The sequence below is a fragment of the Meleagris gallopavo genome, chromosome 4, assembly GCF_000146605.3.
Source record: "Meleagris gallopavo isolate NT-WF06-2002-E0010 breed Aviagen turkey brand Nicholas breeding stock chromosome 4, Turkey_5.1, whole genome shotgun sequence".
In the NCBI taxonomy this organism is placed as follows: domain Eukaryota; kingdom Metazoa; phylum Chordata; class Aves; order Galliformes; family Phasianidae; genus Meleagris; species Meleagris gallopavo.
Genome location: NC_015014.2, coordinates 69,096,125 through 69,114,067, shown reverse-complemented (window position 1 = coordinate 69,114,067; position 17,943 = coordinate 69,096,125). Strand labels below are relative to the sequence as shown.

General features: G+C 43.1%; 1 protein-coding gene and 1 long non-coding RNA gene across 2 annotated transcripts; one reads left to right on the top strand and one right to left on the bottom strand.

The window, feature by feature from the left end:
* Positions 1-432: 432 nt before the first annotated feature.
* LOC109367473 lies at positions 433-10,462 on the bottom strand. Its single transcript, XR_002114643.2, has 3 exons — positions 10,131-10,462; positions 4,128-4,179; positions 433-1,208 (listed from the first exon to the last, which is right to left on the bottom strand). It is a non-coding gene; the product is annotated as an uncharacterized LOC109367473 (long non-coding RNA).
* FGFRL1 (fibroblast growth factor receptor like 1) lies at positions 4,322-17,602 on the top strand. The gene is made up of 4 exons (XM_003206013.4): positions 4,322-4,532; positions 9,109-9,393; positions 12,574-12,927; positions 15,790-17,602. Exons 1-4 carry the CDS (start codon positions 4,337-4,339, stop codon positions 16,197-16,199), a joined length of 1,245 nt encoding a protein of 414 aa, XP_003206061.1. The 5' UTR covers positions 4,322-4,336; the 3' UTR covers positions 16,200-17,602.
* The last annotated feature ends 341 nt before the right edge of the window (positions 17,603-17,943 follow it).

Below are 17,943 nucleotides of genomic sequence, written 5' to 3'. Positions count from 1 at the left end.
TGAGATGTTGTTTTGACTTGGGGATGGGTGCTCAAAACATGGTATTGGTCTGAAAACAAGTCATGCCCATTCAGCTAGAACATGAAGCCTCCACAGAAAGTCTGTGGGTAAATAAAATTTGATCCTGGCTCAGTAACAGCCTGTGAATATTTCCCATCAGCTCCTCTTGGAGTCAGATCATTATGCAGAATTTTCCGTTTGTTTTAACTTTTAAGAGGCAGTGGAACAATTCTGCTATGGTAATAAATGGTAACCACACTCTGCTTATATGGCGCTCTTTGTCCCATAGGATCCCATTTGTCAACTGATGGGGTTACATACAGAAATCCCTGTCTGAAGAAATCTAACCTGTTTTGTGAAAGGAAATCAACCAGGAGAACAGATGACAGGCAATATGCACAGAGCGTCATGCTTTCTGGAGTGTGAAAGAGCAATTTGGCCATGACGTCAGCACTGATAGCCAAGGCTTCATACTCTCAGATGCATCAAATCTCATACAAAAACAAGCTCATGATCCCCCTTTCACCCCACCCAACACTTCCCCAGCCCACACCAACCTGTGGCATCTCAACCTGGAAGCTAGCTTGGAACAACATCCCGGGGGGCAGCAGCTGGGGGTCAGCCACTGGGACAGCATTCCTGAACAACTGGATGCCTTTGGACCCATTCTGACCCGACCTTTAATGGCCAGGTGTGACACTTGGAGGGGAAAGGGGCTACGTAGGTTTGTCCCACGTCTCCAAGTCTATCACCTGACATAATACGATAGTTTGTCACCTGACCTGATATGGGAATCTTCCACTTCAGGTTTCTTGACAAATTATTCAAGCTTTCTGACACCACAAAACCAGCTTGTAGAGAGAGGACACCCAAATCATGTGCACAGTGTGTATTTTCCTACCCCCAAATACTCGTGACATAAAATTAGTCAGTGATTATTTTTCAAGGCAGGTTTTCCACTTAGTCTTCCAACTGGCTGCTCTCCTAACCCTGTGATAGTGTCCAAGATGTCCAGCACAGGATGACCTTCCGATATAGGTCACGGAAAAGGGAGCTCGTAGGAAACTTCAGTAGCTCATCCTTCTTAGCACTGCCTCTTGCAGTAATCTGCTGGCAGAAAGGCTAGTCCTGCTGCATAGCTGGTCTCACTGCCCTTTGGCTGCTGCTGGATTTTTGTGTGTGTTCTTATCATCCTGACCTGGCTGCCTCTGTGGGAAGTGACAAAAGTTTGAATAAGCAATCAGTTTATTAGGTCTTTTTTGAATATAGCTAAGATTCATGATTTTGGTTATCAATTCATTGTTTACATGCTGATCATATATATTTGAATGGGACTTGTTTTCTGAGGCCCAATCTCTGTCTAATAAGGAAATTCTTCAAAACAGGGAAGAACACACACTTCTTATGTATGCAATATAAAACTTTGGGTGTGATTGTGTCAGGTGGAAGTCGAACCTCATTGATATATCTGAATTAAACAGGGGCTCATCCATAAGAAGATTGTTCTTGAGATACCTATCTCCTGCTTTGCTGTTCCACTTTATAAAATAATGTGCTTCTTTTTGGCTCTCTGGCACCACAGTTCAGCGCTTAAGACACTCACCCAAGGTGCAGGAGAGGAGGTTCAAATCCATCTGTGAATGTAGCAGAAGCACTTGACCCTGGGGTATTCACATCCCAGGTTGATGCTTTATTGTTATATTACTGGCTGTTCTCCTGGCTTGCTCAAACTTTTAAGCTTGCACTGAGATTCCCCTTGTTTCAAGGAATCACTCCCAAATGAGCTTTGCTGAGTTTCATCCAATTTCTGTATTTCATAAATCAGCTTTTATTATTATTATTATTATTTTTTTTTTTTTTTTCAGTTCTCAGGTTTTCTTGCAGTCCTTGCAGCTGGAACAGAAATTTCAGTAGCATCCCCTCACTCAGTGTGCAACTCTGGGTCAGGGAAGGAGTAGTTCTATTCTACACAAGTTTCCATGTTTATGACATTTCCACTCCACCTAAGTCTTCTGCTATGTTTTGTTGTTACTGTTGCCACATTCCTAACAAGCATGAAACTGGTTCCAGTGGATCTAAACCAACAAACCTAAATTCATGTGGCTACTTCTTGCTACCCTGCCAAAGTATTTGTTTCATATGCTCAGTATGGTGACATTAGCTATCCCAATCTCTTCCCCTAAAACAATTTTCTCTGGATTTGGTAAGTTACTCCGCAAGTTTGGGATTTGATGGGATAACAACCCAAGAGGCATCTTCAAAGGATCAAACAGATTCAGGGCAATTTTACTGACATCAAAAGCTTGGCAGCGTGTCAAGAGGTGTTGAGGATGCCAGTCGGTCCTGGTGTGCGGGCAGGAGGAGTGCACATGGGCTGACATACTGTAACATGAGGCAGGAGGCAAGGGAGGCTGCCCTGCTCTTTGTACACTGAGCTGGAGAGGATTAAGATATAACTGACAGGACATCACCACTTAGAGGCCTTAGCCACTTTTAAGATATTCGGCAGCTTAACAATGTGCAGGATTCCTACATCTCTGATCATACTTTTCATTTCTTCTTCATTACCCAATACATTTTTATAATGGTACAAAGGGATTTACTAAATTCCCTGCCACGGAGCATCCAGAGTTTCATTCGTAGCCCAACTGGTATTTACGAGAAAAATTGTACAAGCACCAGAAAATAATCCATTCAGTATTTTAACTGAAAGGAGGCAATCCATCATAAGCAAGCCACCATATATAATGGGTAAATTTGTACTGCCTGCGTTCAGTTTGCCAAGGCTGTTTGCTGAGCGTGGCTGTGTTTCACGCTGCTTCCCCACTGCTCAGCCAGGAAAGCCTCTGGGATTCCAGGGACGGCGAAGGGTGAGGGAGGTGGGACAGGGCGGGCGGCCAGAGTGAGCTGCTGGAGCAAGGGCACGGCGTGCTGCGGCCCTGAAAGTTTTCTTTACCCTTCGAAGTGACAGCTGCACATACCTCTGGGGGGAACCGTGCCGAAGTCGCCACGAGGAGAAGAGAAAAATCTGCCAGGGGTGAGGGGAGACAAACCCCTATGGCACTGCAGCCTCGCTGCTTAAGAGACAGCAGCAAACGAGAGCCAACCAAGTGGCAGCATAAAGTGCCCCACATTGAGGAGACAGGGTGGTTTTCCAAACTAGTGGAAACTGGGCTGAGGATGGGGTTATAGCTATGGACTTCACTCACAAAGCCAACATGCAAGTTTACATGCTAAACACGTTTTAAGCCCAGTGCATCTTCTGAAGTAACTATACAGAACAGCTCTATTATTTGCACATTTTGCATATACCACTCTCTATTAAAAAAAAATAAATTACAGAGCTTTTTCTCTCCACTGCAGTGATTAGTAAAGAATTTTCTTTCTTTTGCCTGAATTATTTTTTCTTATGAATTTGAGGAGCTGAGCATTCAGAGGGATTCATTCCTTAGCTTAGGCATTTCCACTTCTCTTGCTGGCACTTTACACTGCTGTAGAGGTAGTTCTGCTAGTTCTTACTGAGGTAGACCCTGCCTTCCCCTGACCTCTTTCTGCCAACCAAGTTGCCATCACAGAGATGAAATAAGATTGTAATCCTGGCTTTATTACACACACTTAGAGTCATAGAATCTTTAAGGTTGGGAAAGACCACTAAGATCACCAAGCTCAGCCACTGACACAAATCCCCACCATGCCCACTGACCATGTTCCCCAGTGCCATATTTCCAAGGTTCTTGAACACCTTCAGGGTCGGTAACCCCACCACCTCCCTGAGCAGCTTGTGCCAATAATAGGAAGTGATTAGGGACAGAGAGCTGTATCATTGCTATAGGTGGATGGGCAGCCTTAATTTCTTTTTTTTTTTAAACTTATATATATATATATATATATATATATATATATATATAAATAACACTTTTCCATGCTTTGACCAGCCATATCTTCGTGTTTGATATCCCTTGAGGGCTCATTTGACCCCTCAGCAAACCTGCTTGCTTTCCTGATTTTGTGTGGAAACTGAAAGGGAAATTAGTGGCCCTAATTCCATTGCTTGTGCTCTGTATGTGACTGATCACATAAGCCTTCACCACCTCCCAGGTTTAATTATCTGTAATTTTGACTTATACCATTATTTGCATAGAAGGTACAACAGATCAGCTCCTCCTAGAGAATGGCAACCTGTAAACATAAACAAAGAGTCTTTTGTCAGCTATTAATGGAAACATTGATTAATCTCCTATTGCTTTGGTAGCTTGCCGAAAAGCTCATAAAGCAGCAACTAAATTGTTTACTAAACTGGCTAAGCTGTACATGCCAGGATGTGAATGCCAAATGTATGTCGAGTGCCTTTCAGCTTCACGGTGCCTGCAGGAGGAAATGCAAACTCCCTTCATCACACTGCTGCACTACAGGAAATCTTCCTAACATCTTTACTTTCCTCTCTGTTGCAGATGACACCAGCTCAGGAAAGAACAGCCAGACACCTGAAGGCTCTAACGGAGAATATGAAGATCATTCTGGGAAGCAATGGGGTAAGGAACAGTGTGTTTTTCCTTCTGTTCCTATTCAGTGTTGCTCACACAGCATGTTTCTCAGCTGCAGAAGGAGAGGAAAAGGCAGAGCAAATGGAGTGAGTTCTCCCTGCAGATGGTCAAATAATAAACAGAGCCTCAGCTAAATGTGTTGGTGTGAATGGATCCCATCCAAGGGTCCTTCTGCAAAATGCAGCCCATGATTGGCTTTAGGGCCCCCTGCCTTATACTCCAGCATGGTTCTCCCTTGCATTTGTTTTTTTGGGCAGTGACTTTCCTTTGCATGTGCAGCCATTATAGCTTTCATAGACTCTGTAAAAGACACATTGACTTTTACAGCAATATTTCCAAAAGCCTTCATTGCCAGCACAGCACTGCTCCCATTGAGGGCAAATGGGAGATCTTGACTTCACTTCAGGAGTATTAGCATTAAGTCAAAGCTGAGTACTTTTGAAAATTACCCTCCCTTTTAGACATCTGCATGAACTTCTCTCAGTCCTGGACTGTTCAAGGGTAGGATTTCAATACTGTTACAAAGTTTAGGAGAACTGCTGAAATGTCTCTCATGAAACAGGTTGTGAATCACAGCAAGATTTGCAGATCCAACATTTGATCCAAGCACTCCTTGAAGGACAAGAAGTTGTCAGGCTGCTGCCAAACATCTTTTAGCCATTGCTGTCAGGAGAATTTAAGACCCCAAGAGATGAAGCAAGGCATTTCTATTTTGCTCTCACATTCTATCCCTTTGAATATTACGACAGAAAGATGGCTTCCTCCCACGTTCATGGCCAGTGAGTAACCTCATAGCAGTCGTAGGGGTGGAACCCATCAAGCTGTCACCATATGAGTCCCCACCACTTGAACAAAGGCCAGCTTTTTTCAGGAGCTGGCAAGCAAAGGGTGTGCTGTGCTGAAGTGTAGTTCATCCAAAGATAAAGGAAGCAGTGTCATAATGGCCTTGAATTACAATTTCACCTGAGCCTGAGTTTGTTCTGAGAGAGGACGGCAGCCTTCATACATTCTGGAAAAGGATGACAGTGTATTAGAGATAGGAAAAGCATGGCTCCGAGTTGGGAAGAACAGTTCCCATCTCTCCACTCTTCATTACCCTGGTGAAGATAGGAATAGGTATTAAAAGTTATAGAAGAGATACTGCTGGGAGAGCTGGTGATGATGGATCCACACTATGATAAAAGATGTGTGTGCTGTTAAAATTAGTAGTAGAGACTATGCTGTGCCTTGTGCTGCCCTGGCCATGTGTTACTTTTTCCACTTTACCTCCTTCCTATCTCCTCTCCCATACAGGGAAAAGACTGGGATAGACTGCAGATGTATCCAAGCCCAGCAGTGTTCACCAGAAAAGTGCTGGTATGCAGGGAGAGTCAGTTTGTGTTTGTGGGTTTCAGGAAGAGAATGAGTGAAGTTGCAGTTGGTGTTCGCAGAGTCTTGGGCACTGGAGAGGTGAGAGAGGAAACTTGGTGGTTGCACCAGCTTGCCGTCCAGCTACCATTGTGGAAGAAAATCACTGGGGAAAGCTTCTGCCCAACAAGAGCAGGAAAAGATAGATACCCTTGTCCTCATTTTCCCACAAATGACTGAGCTTTTATCCTAAAGATCTTAAAGTACTTCAGAGCTTGATAGTACATAGGATTATTTTTGTGTAGGCATCAGGAAAGCTTGAAGCAGCACTATCACTATGTGGAGGTATACATGGCAGATCACAGCAGACTGCATGTTTTAGCTAACCACCTAGATTTGTAGGAGCAATAATAGACAGGAGCCTCTGGGACTAATCCATGCATCTCGGGGTACTGTCCAGGGAGAGGAGGTAGCTGAACTCCTTCCCAGCTCTTTGTGCTCATAACCTTCTGCTTCATTTCATTTTCATTAGCTTGAACCTTCACAGTAAACAGGTTTCAGCAAGAAACCCATGCATAACACTGTTTCTTTGTCCCTATCTGTTTGTGTTTTCCCTTGATCTTGTGCTTGGCATAATTTATACTGTACAAATGTGCTGTTCATGTTTATGAAGCAAACACCAAGTGATGCGGAGGAGAACAAGCAATGAAGTATAAATAATACAGAGGCACTTTGTAATGACCTTCTCTGGCACTCCAACAAGCAAAACTTCTGTAAATGGTACAGATCTGGGGACGGACATTTACCAGCACAAGCTCAAAGGAGACCTTTTCTGTCTCACAGTGCTGCTTCTCTCTCCATCGCTTTTGTGATTGCTGAGCCTCTTTTTCTCTCTTATGTGTGTGTCTCTTTTTTTCTCCTTTTTTGTCGACTGTCCTTTCTAAACTTGTCCAATTCAGGCTTTTGTCAAGGAAGCATTCAGGGCTGTGTAAATGGGATCTGATTTCAGCATATTGCATGCAGGCTGGAGTAGCTTTTGAGAGCGCATAAACACTTAGCCTTCCCTAAACAGAACAAGAAAGACAGAAAGAGCCAAACAAGTTTAGCTTTACCTGCAGCTTGGTGTGTATCTGAGCAACGTTACATGAAAGATGAGTGCAAAATTCCAGACAGATTTATGGGAATCAGAGCAGGAGAAAAATACAGAAATGTCATAGGTCTGCTTTTGGGGAGAAAGTTTCTCTTTTGCACAACTCTTACTGAACACAGAGATTGTGTCCCGAAATGCTGCTGTGGAAGCAGGAAAGGGTGGGGGGAAAGGCTTGAGTTTGCAGTCACTCCTAATGTCCAGCCCTGATGGGGTTAATTTCCCCTCTAGAGGCCAATTGTTTTGCTGAGAGGGAGCCTCCTCTTGCAGCAAATCCTCAAGGGAATACCCAGAAATTTACACACCAGGAGCTGTGCAGGAGGTTATTTACGCACCAGGAGCTGTGCAGGAGGTTAGTATGTCACACTTGCTGCTCAGCTGTCATGGCAAGGATTCTCAGAGCCAGAGTTGCTCCAGTTCATTCGATTACACATGAAAGTCTCTGTATGGAGAGCAAAGCATTTCTGAGCAAGAGTTTGAAATAACATGAAATAGCTGGGACCCAAAATGACAGTCAAGGAGGGCAAGAGAAGGCTGCAGAGGCAGATGGTTTCTCCTAAAGAAAGAGACTCCGAGAGAGGGGAATGCCAAAGGGTGTCTTCTTCTGAGAGGAAGGGTTGTAGGTCAAGGCTGCAGGTGGGTGAGAGCACCAGGGGACAGGGTCACAGACCTCGGAGGGCAATGGCTGCAATTTGCAGATGCATGGAGAGAGGAAGCTGCAAACTAACCTCCTCCATCCATCAATTCTCCACTGTAGTGCACATTCTGGAACTTCTGCACGTTTCTGGGCAGCAGGGCTGGCTCTGTAGTAGGTAGTCCCACCTGTAGCAAACTTCCCCAATATCTGAAGTACAACCTTCTCAGCTTGCTTTGGTGTGCTGTATTCTACTGATGTTGTGGATCTCTAATTGCAGTGGTTGATGGGCACGTTCAAGCCAATGGCCAATCATTCTCTGTTTTTCATTTTCCCCAAACAAAGAAAGGAAATACAAGGAAAGCTGTAATTTCTTTTGGATTTCCAAGCTTTTGCCTTGCAAAAAATCACATAGTATTAAGTGTCTTAAAAGCGTGCAAAGCAAAGCATTTTTCTTTGTACTGATTAATTAGACCAACTCATGATTTTATAGGAAGATTCTCGCCAATGTTACTAAAGCTACCAAGGTGTGAAGATGCCACTTCTTTTCCCTCTGGAATTCTTATCTAATCCAAATCTGAGGGTATAAATTCTAGATTTTGCCAGGTGAGGGACCTCACATTTCTCTGGTGTTCTTGTCACTGCTTCTAGGAATACTAGTTATTTCGATCCTAAGTCAAGGTAACTTTATCTTATCCCATGGTTCTCTCCTCCAGGAAATATTGCTACAGCTTCATAGTATTGGGGATGGATGGGCATTAGGTTGACTCAAGTTTTCTTTTATTGTATATTTCCATGTGTTTTGTTTGTTCCTTTGGGTCTTTCAACACAAATGCTCCGTAAGTTAATACTGAGTGGCTCTCATGCCTTTTAGTTCAGATGATTGTTCAAATGTCTTACTCACTTCTAAGACTGTGTTACAGTTTGAAAACTTGTTGACCCTTCCAAGTTCCACTAAAGCCAGTGAGAACTAAGAGGCAAAAACATCTTCAAAAAATGAAGCTATAAGTGACAACCAAAGGACTGAGAAAATTGCCAGCTTAACAGGAATCTTTGGTTTTCGTTTGGTCTTAGTTAAGGGCTTGCATTTCTGGCATAGAATATGTTAACAATTATAATGTGATTGTGGGGTCACATTTTGCCTTTAGCATGATTCTGGTATTATTTCATGAGATTTTTTGACTCAGTTGCCTTAGGGACACTGAGGAATTCTGGGGTTGTTTCATGCAGGAGGCTAATATATTCATAGCAGTCCTATAGACACTCAACTGCATCAGGCTGTGCTTTCTAAGTAAATTGGTATGAGCTGGAATATGAGATGTCTTGTATGGTGCTGCCGAGTGCCTCTTGAGAAAATTTGGCCATAATGCTTGACAGTAGCATCCTGCTTTATATGCCTTTTGCTCACTGGAGTCAATTGCTCATGCCTTTTGCAGTCCAGCCCAGGTTCACCCAGCCTGCAAAGATGAGACGCAGAGTGATCGCCCGTCCTGTCGGCAGCTCCATCCGCCTGAAGTGTGTGGCCAGCGGCAACCCACGGCCCGACATCACATGGCTGAAGGACAATAAGCCCCTCATGCCCCATGAGACTGGGGAGAACAAGAAGAAGAAGTGGACACTGAACCTGAAGAATCTGAAGCCAGAGGATAGTGGGAAATACACATGCCGAGTGTTTAACAAAGTTGGGGAAATCAATGCGACTTACAAAGTTGAAGTGATCCGTAAGTGCAGCCTCTATGGTGGAAAGGGGGGGAGGGAGCTATCAGAAAGGGGCTGGTTGAGTTAAGAGAGCATGGTTTTGAGGATGCAGTGCTGACAGCTGGATATAGACTTGGTTAAGTGTTAGAAATACCAACAGGAACCATCAGAGAAAATTTTGTTGAAGCTAGAATGAACCTAACATCCGAGAAAGACAGAGTGTTAATAATACAATTTAGAGGCCTGAAATAAAGAGAAACTCTTAGGAAACTGTCATCTCTGACATCACTCACATGGCATAAGTTCACGACTGACCAATTCAACCCCATGCAATTGACAGTCAGTTTAAGAGCAAAATGAGAACTTACCAAGAAGGCCCTTCACAGAGGGCCATAGAGAAGGGGTGGAAATACTAGGATGGTCCAGATTACTTTATCAGAGTGAAGTGAAACCAATCAACTGAAAAGTTAGACTAGACATCTGTAATAAGAGACTCACTTCTCCCAAATCTCCCAAGAGAAATCTCCCAAGGGAATGAGCAGAAATCTTATGACTAGATTGATTAGCCAGACACGGCTTTAGGGACAGATTTTTAAAAGCATTTAGACATATGAAAGTGCAGGTGGATACAAATGAGATGCTAACAAAATTTTAAAATCTCATTGAAGTCCTGTGTGTATCTTTAGTCTCAGCTCTTAGAAGATGAGCTGTGGGGGATTACCTTACTTTGTGATGTAGTAGAGTAAATTGCTCTACTTACTGGCTAATATTCTGATTCTTGGCCTCTAATCTCCTGTTTCCTCTATTATTACTGAAGATAATTATACTCAAAGCTACCTAAGTCTACCAAAGTAGAACTCTTATTCTTAAATCGTCATGCTTATGACATCATCATAAACTGTCATGGAAATGATTATGGAACAGCCAGCTGAAGAAGATGAGCAGAGCAGGGGAAGATGGAATATCCTTCATTAATGAGGAGCAAGGGCATGGAGGGCTATTTCCAGCCACATGGAAAGCATGTTGTTTGTCTGTCTGTGCATGTGTTTTAGCATGAGAAAGTTTATCACAGTGTGAAAGATTGTTCTTAAAGGTAAAGATCTGGTCTCTGATAAGTCCTTTCTCTAGCATAACAGGAATTAAAAGCACATGTGGGGAGCTCTGTTGGGCTCTGAAGGCACAAACCTGCTAGACATCTGGATTTGATAAAGATGCAGCTGTGTGGAGACAGTAAAAACATGTGTTTACACTAAAACCAGGAGCAGAGACAGGGAAATGAATCAAGCCCCATCCTAATGGCAGCTGTGGCATTTTCACTTCATCAAAACCAGACAGCACCAGGAACAAACCCCTTTCTGTGTCCCTGTTTATCTTGGTTTTTATCAACTTAAAGATGTATGTAACCTTTGTTTTCATTAGCTTTTGCTGGCTAGGAGTGAAAACGGTAACGAAAGCTGGAACCAGAGTCAGGCAGATAAGGGCATTAAGCAGTCTTCAGACGTCTTTCTATTTTTAACATCATTCTGTGGAGTATTTCAGGTTTTATTCAATTTCCTCTTTTTTTCTTTTTTTTTTTTTCTTGAGCCTCCACTCCTAAACCTGTCCTACTTATCTGAGTCTCAGTCTACCCAGCTGTGATTTCTGCTTGTAGTCCTATGGAGACCGTGGTGGTATTTTTGTTTCCCAGGCACATCTTTAGAGCTCTCATTGTTGACAGTACCCTGACTTTTTGAAAGAGGGTCCATTGTTCCTTGCTGTCACCTCAAAGCCTGTGCTGGTGGGAGCTGTTGTGTTACATGATCAATCCAGCAGTGTTTTGCCTTCAAAAGTGGTTGATGATTGCCAGCAGTTACCACCCACTGTGATACCATCATTTCTCTCTGTGTCTAGGAAAGAAGTTTTCAGTAAATCCTTGTCCTTGTTTCTGTGATGATGCCACCAAAAAAAAGATCCTAATATTCCTAGGAATCAGGAATTTAGTTTTCTTTTGATTTTACGTGATATTGACGCAACCTATAGCTTATGATCATGCTGGAAAGCATGGTCTTGTGAACTTTTGTGTTTGATTTCCTTTCCTACCATCTTGTTTCCTTCATCAGTCGAGACGTGAAACAAAATTTTAGTGAGAAAGGGAAGATTTTGTCATTGGCTAGAAAAGAAAAGATCTCTGGCCTATTACTACACAAATGTTACTCCACAGTGAGTGTGTGGACAATTAGACTGAAGAAAGGAATAATAAAAGCAGATAATAGGTGAGGCTGATGCAGGATTTTCTGCACTGGTGGTGCCTGTGGCTTCAGCTGCTGTAGCCCAGTAGTGGTGACATGATGTGGGATGACACCCAGTAGAGTTTTGATCCCATGGACATATGCCAGGCTCAGCAGGAAAGGTGACAGACTGCTCCCAAGGGATTCCCAAAGCAAAGATGTGAGAAATCCACAGTCTTCCCTCACTGCTGATAGACAATCTGTGAAGGAAGGGGGTTCTTCCCATCTCTTTATTTTTTGTCTTTAGGAGATATTTGGAAAGATCAAAAGGAGGACATGTCTTACCCCAAGTTCCTGTACCCAAACTTTTTGTAGCCTCATACTTGCAAATAATCTGATCTAAAAAACAAAAGCCCTGAGGTTGTGCCTGAGAATACACTTGTAAATTACACCCTACCAGAGGCAGTGATAAAAGACACAGAATCACAGCATGGATGAGAGGGGAACCTCTGGGTCCTTCTGGCTCCATCAGGCCCCCCCCTGAGAAGGTGCCCAGCCCCATGTCCAGGTGGCTTTTGGAAATCCTCAAGGAGGAGAGCCCACATCCTCTCTGGTCCCTGTACCAGTGCTTTGGCAGCTCCCACAGGGTTTTATTCTTTTGGCTAATTTCAAGCCATTTATCTTCCTCTGCAGCCTTTTAAACATTCTGTAGGTACAGGTACATCATTAAGGTCGCATCTTGCTGGGATGCATTTCCTGATATGTTCTAGTGGAAGTACAAGGGAGGATGACCTCTTTTAGTTCTTTCTCATAGTTACAGCATGGGGAAATGGGACTGGGGAAATTCAGCTGAGATCTCAGTCTACTGTGTGGCAGAGAGTTGGATTAGACAATTTTTTGCATGCATTCTACACCTTTTTCCAGTGGTTCTGGAATCACGAGTTAATCAGGTTGGCAAACCCCATTTTCCATGGAGCTCCTTGTGTTTTTGTGCAGAGAGAACGAGATCCAAGCCCATCCTGACAGGGACACACCCCGTCAACACAACGGTAGACTATGGTGGGACCACATCCTTCCAGTGTAAAGTCCGCAGTGATGTCAAACCTGTCATCCAGTGGCTGAAGCGAGTGGAGTATGGCACAGAGAGCAAGTACAACTCTACCATTGATGTCGGGGGACAGAAGTTTGTTGTGCTACCCACGGGGGAGGTCTGGTCCCGTCCTGATGGCTCCTACCTGAACAAGCTGATGATTACTCGAGCCAAGGAAGAAGATGCAGGGATGTACATTTGCTTAGGGGCAAACACCATGGGCTACAGTTTTCGCAGTGCTTTTCTCACAGTCCTGCCAGGTGAGTTGTGCTTTTATTTCCCCAATCTGAATTAGTCTCCTATGTTTTGGTATTTAGTAACACATTACCTACTGTTCTCTACGAGCCTCAGTGATGCCGTGCTGATTTAAGCTAGTCCAATTCTACTAAGAATATATGAGGAACTAAATCAGCCCTGATTTAAATCAGCCCCTGATGAATTTTTCTTGCTGATGGTTCCTTTTCTCCCATCCATGGGGAACAACAATTCCAGCAGGGTGAAATACAATGCAGGATCTGGAAATCGTACTGCAGTTGCAGGGTTCAGCAAGAGGGTGCAGAGGGTGAGAGGGGGACTGAATAGCAGCACAATTTGCAGCCCCATTCCCTAACATTTCTCCTTTCTTTTGTTCTTACTTGTATTGCTTTACTGGTAAAAGAAAACAATGATGAAAGCCCATAAAAGGAGAGAAGAACAAAAACTGTCCTGCTCACAAGAAAAGGAAAAGAATGAATCTGAAAGAGGGAATGATTGATTAGTTAAATTCTTACCCAAAGATCCCCTGAGGAACGTTGTACCAAACTCATTGCTGCTTCCTGCTCTCCCCAGGCCTCAGAGATGGTATCTGCGTCCAGCTGAGGCTATATCCTGTGTATTTCAGGCACACCATCTTCACTTTATCATTTACTTCATTTAGTTTTGCCCAATAAATATTTTTATTGAAAGGAGCATCTCCTTCTGCCTCATTTGGATGTGTGAATCTAGCTTTAGAACCACCAGCTTTATAACAAAAATCCATCTTTCTGCTTTTTCTTCCCTTTACCTGACAAGGCCAACACAGATAAGAAAATGCAGGGGCTGGAGCCAGTATCAGAACATTCTAGCTGTAAGATCTAATGTAATGTCACTGGTCAAGATATCAGTAAGAGACAGAGACCATAAACTCTCCCAGAGTATTAGGACTGTTTTTTTGTGTATGTACTGGGAAAAATGACTCCTATAACTAAGCTACCATGGCCACTTTTGCTCTGTAGTTGCCACACTGCATCTTAGAAGTCATCAAAAGTCAGCAACATGAATTTGGAAACCAACCGCATGTTGCCAAGTAAGAGAAAAAATTCAATTCGTCCTTAGCATCTTCTTCTGCATCACTTAGATTTAGGACTAAACTCCAACTAGAAAGCCAGTGTGAAGCAGAATGCTGTGTGGGTGGGATATAACTCAAAGCCTCTGGAAGTTTCCAAACTACAACAGCCTGATCCAGCTCCCACTGAAATCAGTAGGAGACTTTCCATTGATTTGAATGGCATTATAATGAGGCCTCATACCAGAACCAGTGCCCGCAGTCCTGCTGTTATTGGCAATAACAGAGGAGGAGAACCCAGCTTGCCCTCAGAAGCAAAGATGTGGTTGCAAGGCCATGAGTTAGAAAAACAGAACTTTGCTCATAAATCTAGCAGAATTGACATAGACAGCTTAGAAGAATAGTATGGTTGAATATCAAAACACTTCTGAGTCAGCCCAGCAGATTTCTGCCAAACAATGTAAAGACTATTGTTCTCGTGGTCAGCTGATCGGTCATTTCCCTGATCCTGTCTTGCTTTGAGCAAGGGGTTGACCAGATGACCTCCAGAGTCCCTTCCAGACTAAATTATTCTGTAATTTCCAGTGTTGGTGGATGAAAGTTTTGTCTACTGAGGTCAGCAGTACACGTCCTCCTGACTTCAAAGAAGCCACATGGTATATATTTAATATTTCAAACTAGCCATAGGATTATTTGTCAAGGAGAGAAAAAGACATGAGTATTTTAAAGAAGTTTGGCTTGAAAGTTAAGTGATATATGTTTGAAAATAACATTCTGGGCTGTTTGGATAGCCTGCGGTTTTCTAAGTTTCTGAATGTCACCCTGCAGGCTGAACTCTGCACCTTGGTATTTTTGAAAACTTTCTGAGGGCTTTTGAAAACAACAGCTGGTAGCTATCTAGAAAGGGACTCTGATAGCTGGGGTCCTATCCCAGTATTCCTTTGGAGTCTGTAAATCAAGAGATCAGGCTGTGAAACCAGAGTGACTGCTCAGGAAGGTGCAGGCTGCCAACAGCACAGAGGTGAGGGGGACGGCAGCTGTGAAAGATGCTGTCTGGAGCCTTTCTTATTGCATTACTGCCTTTCTTAAATGAGTTTGCTGCCCATGGAAAGCCAATAGTAGCTCCAAAGAAATTAGTAGAGAAGGAGGCTATTTGGCATCAAGAGTTGGGCAAGTGAAATGTTAGTTCCCCATTGCTTGGGCACCAAGGAGAAGACATCAGCTCACCTGTGATTTTTTACCTTTCTCTCAGCTACACAAGAAACCCAAGACAACCCCTCCAGAACACCAAATTCTTGCTTCCTGCCCTGGCAGAGCGTAGTTTAGTAGCTCCAGTATCACTAAAGTATGTCAAAAGCTGTTCAGACAGAAATACGCTCAGTAAAGGCAAACATACAGCATGTTGTGGCTCAGTGTGATCCAATTGTGCTGCTGACATGGAGATAGTACTGGCATGCCATGTGTTGTGTGCTTCCATCCAGACAGAGAAGACCATGCCATCACAGAGTGAAGGTGTTAGGAGACTCTTGGGCTGGCTCTAGTACATGTCCATCCATTAAGGCTTGGATAAGTTAAAAAATCCCCAAAGACCTCCCCTTACACCAAAGAAAATTAGTTGCTTGTCCTTCCAGGAGCACTGAAAAGCACAGCAGTTACCAAGCACAATGTGCTGGCTTGATTTCTCCCTTGTTACTTGGTCTGGCAGGGTTGCCATACAGCCTGTACAAAAGCCAGCTCAAGTGTGACATCTGTTTCAAATTTACCTTGCCTGCTTTTAATTAACTCTTTCTGTCTCTTCCCTGCCACGATGTCCATCCAGATCCCAAGCCTCCGAGTGCACCTGTGCCCCCCTCCTCAGCCAGCAGCCTTCCCTGGCCTGTGATCATCGGCATCCCAGCTGGAGCGGTCTTCATCTTTGGGACAATCCTCCTGTGGCTTTGCCAGACTAAGAAGAAACCTTGCTCCCCACCAGCTGCTGCCCCTGTGCACCGGCCGCAGCCCCGGGACAGGATCTGTGTTTCCCAGGTCCCAGACAAAGACTGCATCTCCTCCATAAACTATGAGGAATACGTCGCTCAGCAGCAGCATTTACTGTCCCAAGGGCCTGCGCTCGCTCCAGCCATGGCATCCAAAATGTACCCAAAGATTTACACGGACATCCATACCCACACCCACTCACATGTGGAAGGCAAAGTCCACCAGCACCAGCACATTCAGTACCAGTGCTAAGAGGGCGGCCATGTACAGAAGCTCGTGTGGGCTTTTCCTCCTGGTACCTCAGAAGAGACTGCTCAAAGTCAGCTCGCACTGCCAGCAATAGGCAAAGCAGACAGAAAAGATTATATATATGATTTTAAATATATATATACATATATATATAATTGTATATGCGTGTGTATGTGTGTATATATATATGTGTATATATCTATATCTATCTATATAAATATATATATAATAGAGAAAGACAGAGAAAAGAGATTTTTTTTTTTAATTATTGCAATCAGGATGTAGCCAAGGAATAATGAAGGAACTCCAAATCCCAGCAGCTAGGCAGCTGTCTCCACCAGTGGAGCCTTCCTGGATTTTTTAAGTAAGGTGGTGGCAAGTGAGACAGGATGTAGGGATATAAACCACCGCCTCCTTCTGTTGCTAAAAGGAGCAAGAAAAGGTGACATGGTGCTTTTCTAGGGCAGGCACCCCTGTTCTTGTGCTTGCTGCATATCATGTGTTTTGGTGGGAAGACCCCAGACCTGTCCCATTTATGTGGGAGAACCTTTTCCCTTAGAATGACTCAAGCTGTAAAGATTTAGTTCCAAAGCACAAGGAGAAATGACCAACTCACCTCTTCCTAATAACACAAGGGGAAAAAAAATGAATTTCTGTTCCCAAAGTGAAATGTGGAATGTTTCTCAAGCACAGTCGTCTTGTCTATAATGCTAACCAAGATGCTTGTTTCAATTTCTTCAAGTTAAAGGCATTGACTTCCCCCATGGAGGATTCTACAGAGCTAATGTCACTGCCCTAGTCCCAGGACTCAGTGCCACTGCCATGAAAAAGGAAGGAAGGAAAGAGGAACGTTGTACAGAACACCTTTATATTTATATTTAAGAAATAATAATAATTAATAATAATAATAATTGAACTGCTGATGGTGAAGAAAGCAAAACACGCTGCCCTTCTCTGATGGCTTACGGTGACAAGCTACTGGATTCTGTACATCAATGCAAGATACATGAGAACATAAGGAGAAACAGAAAAAGAAAATGAAATAATAATGTTGTAGGAAAAATTGCATTTGAGAAATATTCACCAAGGTTGTGTGTGGTTGTCCCCTCCCCACAAATAGCATTTTGGAAATGATACACTTTCATTTCAGTTTGAACAATGGTGAAAACAGAAATAAAAGAGATTAATTAAGGGCCATATTAAATACCTGTATGGACTGGAAATTAATCCAAATGCAAATACAAAACCTTTGTAATTCTATATAGAGTTTAAACAGAAGTCATGTATATTTAATTTATTTTGTTAAACAAGAAAAAAAATGTATGATATTTTCCTCAAAACTGGCATTTCTATGCATATTTTTGATCAAAGAAAATAAAGATTTTTTTTTTTCCAGGTTCTATAGATACCACGTTCAGAATATGCTCAATGTAAAAACAGTAACCAGCTGCACTTCTCTGTATGTCTTCTCACACATAATATCCTCATATCATCTCAGGTTCTGCTAGTGCCACCATTTACATTAGAAAATTACCTTTTCCATCATCTATATTCTGATTTTTCAGGTTGGATATTAGAAAAAATTTCCTCACAAAAAAGAGTTGTGATGCATTGGAACGGTCTGTCCAGGGAGGTGGTGGAGTCATTATCCCTGGAGCTGTTCAAGAAAGATGGAAATGTGGCACTGAGGGACATGGGTTGGTGGGCATGGTGGGGATGGGTTGGTGGTTGGACTTGATGTTCTTAG